We start from the raw sequence: 11039 nt of genomic DNA, 5'->3' as shown, positions 1-11039 counted from the left end.
GAAATTCTGACCTTACTGACACATGAATCATCGTAAGACAGAGAGACCATAGACAACAGGTGCAGGAGTAGGCCATTCAGCCCTTTGAGCCAGCATCGTCATTCAATGTGATCATCCACAATCAGAGGAGTTGCCAGAAGACTGGAGGGTGGCTGTGCTCTATTTAAGAAGGCTGCAAGGAAAAGCCTGGGAACTCTAGCAGTAGTCAAGTTACTATCGAAGATTCTGAAGGATAAGATGTATATGCATTTGGATTGACAATAAGATTGTGTCTAATGAATCGCATAAGGTTTTAAGAAATAACCAAAAAGATTGATACAGACAAAATTGTAGGTGTTGACTATATGAACTTCAGTAAGGCGTTTGATAAGGTTCTGCATGATAGGCTGTGTGGAAGACAAGACCGCATGGGAAAGCTAGCTAGTCTTTTATCCAGACTAGAGAAATCAAGAGCCAGAGGACATAGGTTTAAGGTGAGAAAGTAAAGATTTAACAGAAACCCGAGGGGCTCTTTCACATAAGGTGGTGGGTATGTGGACCGAGCTGCCAGATGAGGTAGTTAAGGCAGTTCATATAACAACATAAAAAAACATATGGACAGGTAGATGGATACAAAAGGTTTAAAGGGATATGGACCAAACATGGGAAGTTGGGACCAGTGTAAATAGGGCATTTTGGGCGGGTGGGAAAGTGTCCACATGGGTAGGGCCTGTTTCCATGCGGTATGATTCTATTACTCTGAGTGGGAAAGGAAGAGAGGACTTGTTTAATTACAGACCCATTGGTTTATCAATTGCTGTGAATTTCAGATTCTTTCACTAAGGATAGAAAACTGAAGGCTAAGAAACCAGTGTGATTGGAGCATCAAAAGAAATGCGTAAGTTGCAACATATATCTAATAAATGTTCTGATTTGGCTGCGGAAGATGGCTGGAGGATAATATAGTTTTCCAGAAGATATTCAATAAGAACAAAGGTAGACACAAAATGCTGGAGTAACTCAGCGGGACAGGCAGCATCTCTGGAGAGAAGGAATGGGTGGCCTTTTGGGTTGAGACCCTTCTTTAGACTGAATTCAATAAGATCAAATTGAATTACATTGAGTGTGCATTGTTAAGTGGCAGAAACAAAGAATACACTAAGTTAATATTTACTGGAGGCAGAAGGACTAGTGGTCTCCCACAAGGATATCTAAGATCATCATTATTAATTTTTATTAATACAGTAGCACAATAAAGTCCATTGTCCAGGTTTGCTTAATAACAGAAGAGTATAGATAAGGGTCTCACAAAGAGATATTGAATGATAGATAGATGAGTAGGAAAAATATGAAAGATGCTTATTAATAAGTTTGAAGATATCCAATTTGGACCAAAAACATGCATGTTATTTTAAGCAGTGAAGAGATAGAAAGAGTACAAATCCAGAGATTTAGGGATCCTTATAGAATGATCACTAAAATGGGACAATTTAAAAAAAAAAAGAATAAACTGCTAGCTTTAACAAGTTGAAGTTCAAGTTGAATATTACACAAAGGAAGATTTGCTAAAAGAATACAAAGCTTTGAAATAGTACAAACTATATAGTATGTCCTTGGAAGTGGTGAAGTGACCATTAATTAGAAGGTTACAATAGATACATACACAGCATATTCATTTGGTTACAACTGTATTCAATTTGCTAGAATATGGAATGCAAGTATTTTATATGGTAATTAGACCGAAGCTGTTGATAGAATATATAAATAATTTTCTCCCATTGGTTAGTGCTAAGGGATCCAAACTTAAAACCAGAGGCATGCTATTAAAGTGAGAAGAGAGGAAACAATCTTATGATCAGAAGTGGATAGAAATGTGGGATACTGCCACAAAAAGCATTGAACAGTAATGATTTTAAATTATGAACCATCATTTTAGTAGGTGAGAACAGGAGCCAAAGCAGATGGATAAAATTTGATAATTTGCAGTCCAATGAATCAATGATGCTGAACACCTTACAAAAACTGGAATAGCCGAAGAATAGCTTCATTTGTATCAACATCATAAAATAGTATACCCAACTATAGAATTTTTGAGTATAAACAGCTGATTTGGTCTAGAGTATATTTAATTAAATATGCCAGGAAGCTTCACTTCAGGAAGCTAACTTTGAGGGATGCACAGTGCAACTGGTAGTACTCCTGCCTCACAGCGCCAGAGACCCAGGTTCAGTCCTGACCTCTGATGCCATCTGCTATGACCACGCAGGCTTCCCCCCTCATCCCAAAAAGATTTTGTAACCAAAAGGGGTTGTAGGTTAATTGGTCTCTAAATTGTGCGCACTGTGTCTAGACTTGATGCAAAATTGGGATAACTTAAGAACTATGAATAGATAATTGATGATCAGCTTGGATTTGGTGGGCTGAAGGGCCTGATTCCGTGCTGTACCTCTAAACTAAACTCTGGCCCCACAATCTAATCGCCACATACCAAATATGCCTGTGTGAACACAAGTCTCCTCTCATTATACTTATTTCATCTTTGTTTGTTGTACACTTGATTAGTTTCCTTTACCAATAAATATCAACTAGAGTAACTAGACATTTTTATTACCTTTACAAAACTCATTCGTATGGTGCACATTTTAGTTAGTTCATAAACCGCTTCAAAGCCATGGTTTACTGACTGTGCCAAAAGCTGGGCAAACTCCTGATTGTTGAAGATTTTCAAACTACATCCACTGGGGATCTTGCAGACAGTTGTTGGATGGAAGCCATGATGGTAATTGCAGTTTCGACTCTGAACAAAAATACTACTGTCGCTTAAGCATTCAGCATAGACTTCTCCGCCGACATAATAGAGATGAACACCTGTGAGCCAACAGACACAAGTTTGTTTTCCATAATATACTGTAAATTACAATAAGAACAGTATTTCACTGATTTGTGAACTGTTTTCATATATCTTCAATAAAATGTACTGCACATTCAAACTCCTCTAAATTGTGGCAATCTGCAAGTAATACATTTTTAAAAATATTCTACAGACACACAAGTGCAGTAATAATAATAATAAAAACAATCAAATTCAATACCTGAAAACATGCGCACACCATTATCAGAAGCCATGAGTTCCAAATGAGATTATATTAATCTTCCCATTTCAGATGTATTTTAGCCCTGCTGCCTTCATATTGATAGCTTTAACCTCTTGGACAAAGTGATCAATCTGGCCATGGCAGTGTTTAGGACTGGGCTAAGAAAGTACAATGGCACAGCTGGAGCAGCGTGGACTCAGTCGAGAGGAATGCTGCCTCATCGCCCCAGAGACACAGGTTCAATTCTGCCCTCAGGTGCTGTGTATGTGGTATCTGCCCTGTGACTGCGTGGGTCTCCTCCGGGTGCTCCTGTTTCCTCCCAAAGACTCATGAGAAAGTAGCTGCAATTTTCCCCTGGTGAACGGTAGAATCTGGGGGAAAGTGATAAATATTGGATACTGAGTTGGATGATCAGCCATGATCATATTGAAAGGCGGTGCAGGCTCAAAGGGCCGAATGGCCTACTCCTGCACCTATTTTCTATGTTTCTATAAACAAATCAAACCAAAACATACCTTTAAGTTCTGTGCTTTGTGCAAAATTTCTTAATGCCAATTACCTATCCTGATTCACTCTAAGCATTTATAGGAGGCCAAATTAAAAGGCACTATGATCATTTATGAAAAAATATTATTCTCCCCATCCCTGCCAGAAAATGGCAGAGGAGCCAAATTAATTAATATTCTCTTAAGAGACAGCAGATGCTGCTGCAAAAAAACAAAGTACTGAAAACGAAGTACTGCAGGAACTCAGTTGGTCAGGCATCATATGTGGAGTGAAATGGATAGACCAGGTTTTGGTTTGAGACCCTTCACAGGCTTAGTTTGCTTATTGGAACATAGAAACATAGAAAATTGGTGCAGGAGGCCATTCGGCCCTTCGAGCCCGCACCACCATTCATTGTGATCATGGCTGATCGTCCCCTATCAATAACCCGTGCCTGCCTTCTCCCCATATCCCTTGATCCCACTAGCCCCTAGAGCTCTATCTAACACTATTGGTCTCCCAGTCATTCAATACAATTTCCATAATCAACAGCCCCTGAAAGATTAGTTAGAGCTTCTATTTTTGCATCTCAATTTCAACATGCCAGAATGCATATCTCTATTTTGTTTTACTCTCAAGTTGCATATCTCTATATTTACAAATTATTTGACATTTCTTAAATCGTACTGTATCGTGAAATGAAACTACTTTAATAATGTAGTCAGCAGGAAATTGCAGGAGTTCTCCAGTAAAGAATGATGGCATCGTGACATCCAACTTTAGATGCTGTATGGCATCAAGATTCTGCTGGGAGAGATCACGGCTTCTAGAGTCTATTGAAGATGAACTGGCAACAGGTGGTAGCACATCCTATAGGACAGGGGTTCCCAACCTTTTTCGTCCCGTTTACCCCTGGAAACTTTAATAGCACATAACAATGTTATTTCACTTATTTATGAACAAATGATGAACTGATACCAAACAGTCGGTCAATAAGTATAAATATGTACAAATCCAGAATCAACAAATTTACCCCCTGGGGTTGGGAACCCTTGCTATAGGATATGTAACAGCCAATGTACACTGTAGAGGGAGATTATATTTAAGCTCTCAGACCGACTGACCAACAAATTTTGTCCTGAACAATGTCAAGCTCTGACTGTGACAAGTTACCTTTAATGCATTCCACTTCAGACCTTATTGATGTACAGTGGATAGCTTTTGGGAAATTGATGGCAAAGTATTCCCCAAAGTACCTATGTTTCTGACTTGTTCTACAACTACAAATACAGCATTTGGGCAATGACACTGTTGAATTTGTCTGAACAATCACAATCCCTGAAAAGATTATGAACATTTAAAACATGCAAATATCACTGGATTTTCAGACAATTATTACTGTTTATTTGCAAGAGCAAATAGTCTCAGATTTTGTTCAGCTTTCACTGCTGCACATTCCCTCACACAAATATCTTCCTTCTGATATAATGGAGTAAAGATTAAAGAGAAAGTTGTAGAAAGATAACTGGCCTGGTTTCCTGCCTCACTAAGAACACCTCAAAGCAGCTTCTGGAATAGCAACTTCTGGCTTCCGACAATCACCACCACATTTATTTGCATCAAATACATTTCCAGGCACTGGAATCATTGCCCGAAACCTGGCTTCTTAACGCTACACTCATATGAATACTGTTTTAATGTCAACAGTAGTCAAGTGCATGGTAGCAATTCAGCTCTTGGTCACCTTGAATCACCATTCTAATGACCAGAGGTGGCCCTTATGAAACCAGAAAAGAACAAGAGAGAACTATTATCAAGTGATTACACATCTCACCACTTAGCTCAGGAATGAAAGTTGCAATTGGTCAGGCTAGATTTGTTTTGCTTGTAATGCCAAGTCCTTGAGGCCAGCATTACCAATGTAAGGCACTAATACAATGATTGGTCCACAACAAAAATGCATGATGCCTTCACTGTTTTCAATGCCTAATCATAGTTTTAATAAAACCACGATTCATTAGGTAAGCAGTCATAAGCAGATGGTTTATTTTATGTTAGGTTGATCCTGAAAATTAAGATGTACGGAAGTCAGTGATTTTCTCATTTGAATTCAGAACTGTTCAAGCCACAGAAGTCGGAAACTAGTGGTAGAAGGGTGTTGTTCTGGCTGGTGGTATTCCATAGGAATCTCTGCTGTGACCTCTGGTGTTTGTGATATGTATAAATGACTTGGATATTAAAAATAAATGGGTTGGCTAATACGCTTGCAGACAGCAGCTAAATTGGTGGAGTTGCGGACAGTGAGAATGCTTTAGTAGGTGTTGCACTTTGGGATAGTGAATATATGGGGTATGTATACAGTTAATGGCAACACCCTTGATAACATTGATGTACAGATGGATCTTGGAGTCCATGTCCATAGCATCCTTGGAGTGGTAACACAAGTAGACAGATAGAGTGGTAAAGGCAGCATATGGCATGCTTGTATTCATTAGTCGCGGCAGTGTATAGGACTTTGATCCGACCACATTTGGAATATTGTGCGCGGTTTTGGTCATCCATTAGACGGAGGGTGTCGAGGCTTGAGAGGGTGCAGAATAGGCTTTCCAGAATACTGCCAGAATTATTACCGAAAAGGAGAAGTTGTACAAATTAGGATTGTTTTCTCTTTTAGAGGTTGAGGAGAGGCCCGATACAAGTCTATGAAATTATGAGAGGCATTGATGGGATAGATAGTCAGAACATTTTCACTCAGGGTGCAAATGTCAAGGACTGGAGAGCATAGCTTAAAGGTTAGGTGGACAAAGTTTAAAGGAGATGTGATAGGCAAGTTTTTATTAAATACACAGAAGACGGTGGGTGCCTGAAACACACTGCTATGTATGATGGTGGAGGCAGATACAATAGTGGCATTTAAGAGGTGTTACAACAGGCACATGGAAATCCGAGGAATGGAGGGATTTGTACCACATGCAGGCACTGGAGATTAGTTTAACTTGAAATTTTCAATATGGATATTGTGTGACAAATGGCTTGTTCTTTTGCTGAACTGTTCTACGATCGACGAAGGCTGTCAAAGGATACAGCGGGATTAAGATCAGTTACAGATAAGGGCGGAGAAACAGAGAAATGCAGTTTAATCCGAGCAAGTGTGAAGAGTCGCATGAAGGTCGAAAATAAGGGGAAAGTGTACAGATAATGGCAAGACCCATAACAACATTGATGCTAAAGGGATCTTCTGTTCCAAGTTTGCTGAAAGTGGCAACACGAGTAGAGAGAGTGAGAGTGGTAAAGTAGGCACAGGGTATGCTTGCCTTTATTTGTTGGGGCATTGAGAATAAGAGTTAGGAAGTCACTTTGCAGCTTTATAAGGCCACATTTGAAGTATTGCAAATTGCAAAATTAAATGGGTTCAAAAATTAAGATTATTGGGTGCATACAAGAACAGGGTATGAGGTCACTTAAAAGGGAAGTAATCTCACAAAAGGATCTCTGCATTTGAAATCAGAATACACCAAAATATTTTGAACACTAACATGCTCTTGAGTTTTTACTTAGAATAATTGACAGGTTGGCAATAATCATTACCTACAGAATGACCTTAGAACACTATCTGTTTTTCAAAGACATGAAGCATCTTCAACAATGTCAATGATATTTACAATGTAGCATTTAGTCCCAAGAAGGGCTGCAAAACTGATCTGATAAGTCAAATTATAACTCCATAAAATGGAGATTACCTTTGCCAATGTGTCTCCTGGTGTTCTCAATAGTTGAATTACGATTCACATTGGAAAGAAGACCGAGGCAAAATCTATTCTTGTTATTTGAGGGATCAGTAAAACCATCAACGAGGACGCTGGTAGAGGAGGCTTGGAAAGCTTCTCCCACACGATTATTTAGCTCATAATAGACAATGGAGCACCAGTGCTTTGGTTCTTCATAAGCAACTGGTTGAACATCTGCAAGAAGGAAAGTCAGCATTATTCTTTTGGTTAAAAGCTGTACCAGCACTAACAAATGAGCTACAAAGAAACGTGCCTTGAGATTTGTAAAATTACATTGAATAGATTAGATGATTCAAACAACATAAACCAGCCAATGATTCACTATGTTATTTACTCCCTCAAGAAATTAATTCATCTGAAATATTTAGTGTTTCAGTTCTTCCGCTGAAGGAATAAATACAGTTTAGATGTAGTTTTACACATCTCAGATATTCGGAGACCTTAAATATATAGCTACTCTAACAGACATTTCATAAGCGTAAGCCATGGGATCCAAGGATATATGACAATTAACACAGATGGTCATTTCCTCTGAATCTGGTACACTAGTTTAAAAAGTCAGAAGTACTCTTTAATCCAGTTCAGTTAAAAGACATGTGCAAAACAACCTTAGTCAAATTAAAAAGGGTCATCCAATTTTAGCCAAGACTTTTGGTCCCGTGTTTTCAAAGAAAAATTATCCAATGGTGGACAAGCTGCCATAGAACTACGAGAAGCTGCGTGGTCACACGAGATTGTAGACTATTGTCAAAGAGGAGACCAGTTCCCCTTAAAAAGATACTTTTCCATTTCCCAGCACTTCTTCCAACAGGGTAACAATCAGAAATTTACCGCACCAGTGAATACGTGCCACTTTGTAATTTTCTCAATCCAATGGCGAATGCAAGACTAATAAGGTTGTCAGAATAGGGGATTTCAACTTACCCAATATAGACTGGGACTATCATAGTGCAAAAGGCTTAGACAGGGTGGAATGTGTTTAGCAAAATTTCATTAGGCAATATGTAGAGGGCTCTACAAGGTTGATCTACTCACATCGAGGGACGAGAGAATTGAATGCAACATCTCCAAGTTTGCGGATGACACAAAGCTGGGGGGCATTGTTAGCTGTGAGGAGGATGCTAGGAGGCTGCAAAGTGACTTGGATAGGCTGGGTGAGTGGGCAAATGCATGGCAGATGCAGTATAATGTGGATAAATGTGAGGTTATCCAGTTTGGTGGCAAAACCAGGAAAGTAGACTATTATCTGAATGGTGGCCGATTTGGAAAAGGGGAGATGCAACGAGACCTGGGTGTCATGGTACACCAGTCATTGAAAGTAGGCATGCAGGTGCAGCAGGCAGTGAAGAAAGCAAATGGTATGTTAGCATTCATAGCAAAAGGATTTGAGTATAGGAGCAGGGAGGTTCTACTGCAGTTGTACAGGGTCTTGGTGAGACCACACCTGGAGTATTGCGTACAGTTTTGGTCTCCTAATCGAGGAAAGACATTCTTGCCATAGAGGGAGTACAGAGAAGGTTCACCAGATTGATTCCTGGGATGTCAGGACTTTCATATGAAGAAAGACTGGATAGACTCAGCTTGTACTTGCTAGAATTTAGAAGATTGAGGGGAGATCTTATAGAAACTTACAAAATTCTTAAGGGGTTGGACAGGCTAGATGCAGGAAGATTGTTCCCGATGTTGGGGAAGTCCAGAACAAGGGGTCACACGGTTTAAGGATAAGGGGGAAATCTTTTAGGACCGAGGAGAAAAACATTTTTCACAGAGAGTCGTGAATCTCTGGAATTCTCTGCCACAGAAGGTAGCTGAGGCCAGTTCATTGGCTATATTTAAGAGGGAGTTAGATGTGGCCCTTGTGGCTAAAGGTATCAGGGGATATGGAGAGAAGGCAGGTACAGGATACTGAGTTAGATGATCAGCCATGATCATATTAAATGGCGGTGCAGGCTCGAAGGGCCGAATGGCCTACTCCTGCACCTATTTTTTATGAATTGGGAAGAGCAGGCGACTCATTTGTGGGTGAGCCTTTTGCAAACTGCAACCACTGTTCTATTATCTTTCAGATAGTTATGAATACAGTCAGGGCAGGACCACAAGTCAAAATTCTGAACTGGGGCAAGACCAATTTTGCTGGTCTTAGACTGGAACTTGGTCAAGTTGTTTGGAGTAGATTGTTGCAGGAAAAAAAACATCCAGATCTCAAATTGTGGAGTACAGAGGCAAATAAATAAATGACAGGTCTTTGTCCCAAACATTATGGAGGGCACTGTAAATGCATTTGGACAGTCGGAGTCTCACAAATCTTGAGGGTTTTTTTTTTTAAAGAGGGCATTGCCATAGACATTGTCCATATGGATTTCAACAAGGCATTTGATAAGGCCTTGCATTGTTGGCTGCTCTGGAATGTTAGATCACATGAGATCCAGGGAGAGCTAGCCGACTGGATAGAAAATTTACTTTATGGAAGGAACCAGAGTGATCGCTGGAAGGTTGTTTTTTTCCCCCAGACTGGAGGCCTGTGACTAGTGGTGTGCCTCGGGGATTGGTGTTGGGCCCTTTGCAATTTATATCAACGATTTGGATGAGAACATACAAGGCATAATTAGTAAGTTTGCAGATAACGCTAAATTAGGTGGTATTGTCGACAGCGAAGATGGTTGTCAAAAATTACAGGAGGATCTTGATCAGTTGGGCAAGTGTGCTGAGGAATGGCTATTGAAGTTTAATGCAGATAAGTGTGAGGTGTTACAGTGAATGGCAGAGATCTGGGGAGAGTTGCAGAGTAGAAGGATATTGGAATGCAGATACATAGTTCCTTGAAAGTGGCAGCACAGTGCCTTGACCACCCTATCTAGAGGATGGTCAAGGTGGCTTTCGGCACATTGGCCTTAATCGGGGTATTAAGTATAGAGATTGGGATGTTTTACGGTTACAATCGTACAAGACTTTGGTGAGGCCAGATTTGGAGTATAGTGTTTAGTTTTGGTCACCCTGTATACAGAAAGTTAAGCTGGAAAGAGTGCAGAGAAGATCTGCAAGGGTGTTGCCAGGACTTGAGGTCCTGATCTATGGGGAAAGGTTGGGCAGGTTAAGATTTTATTCGTTGGAGTGCAGGAGGACCATCTCTTAGAGGTGGAAAAGATCATGAGGGGAATAGATAGGTTAGATGCACAGAGTCTTTAACCCAGAGTAGGGGAATCAAGAACCAGGAAACAGTTTAAGGTGAGTGGGGAAAGGGGAAGAGGAACTTGAGGGGCAACTTTTTCCATACAGAGAGTGGCGGATATACAAGCTGCCAGATGATTTATTTGTGGAAGCTACTATCACATCATTTAAAAGACATTTGGACAGGTACATCGATAGGAAAAATTTAGAGGGTTATGGGCCAAACACGGGCAAGTGGGACTAGTGTAGATGGGGCATCTTGGTCAGCAAGGGCAAGTTGGGCTGAAGCGGCCGTTTCATGCGGTATGACTCTATGGTGTGACAGATGTGGCACTGGCTGTGGCAAAGTGATGGCAGAACATCGTCTGACACACGAGCGAACAAACTATGGTTACAAAAATAACTGTGTACACATGGTGGCAAATCACAGCATTGGGTCATTTTCAAAGAAAGCACGGAGTACTTCAAACTAAGATGGAAGTCAATCATATACAATCCTATATTATGGATAAAACTCATTTTT

At 40.2% G+C, this 11039-nt stretch overlaps 1 protein-coding gene across 3 annotated transcripts in view; it reads right to left on the bottom strand.

Annotated features, from left to right (window-relative positions):
* smad1 (SMAD family member 1) overlaps positions 1-11039 on the bottom strand; it is a 72740-nt gene that overhangs the window by 4849 nt on the left and 56852 nt on the right. For all 3 annotated transcript variants that reach the window (XM_033017945.1, XM_033017960.1, XM_033017953.1), the window contains 2 exons: positions 7301-7522; positions 2591-2847 (listed from right to left, as the gene is read on the bottom strand). In XM_033017945.1, coding sequence (XP_032873836.1) covers positions 2591-2847; positions 7301-7522 — 479 coding nt within the window. The remainder of the gene's footprint in view (positions 1-2590; positions 2848-7300; positions 7523-11039) is intronic.

The sequence above is a fragment of the Amblyraja radiata genome, chromosome 1 (assembly GCF_010909765.2).
Source record: "Amblyraja radiata isolate CabotCenter1 chromosome 1, sAmbRad1.1.pri, whole genome shotgun sequence".
NCBI classification, from domain to species: domain Eukaryota; kingdom Metazoa; phylum Chordata; class Chondrichthyes; order Rajiformes; family Rajidae; genus Amblyraja; species Amblyraja radiata.
This window is presented reverse-complemented; position numbering and strand designations above follow the sequence as displayed.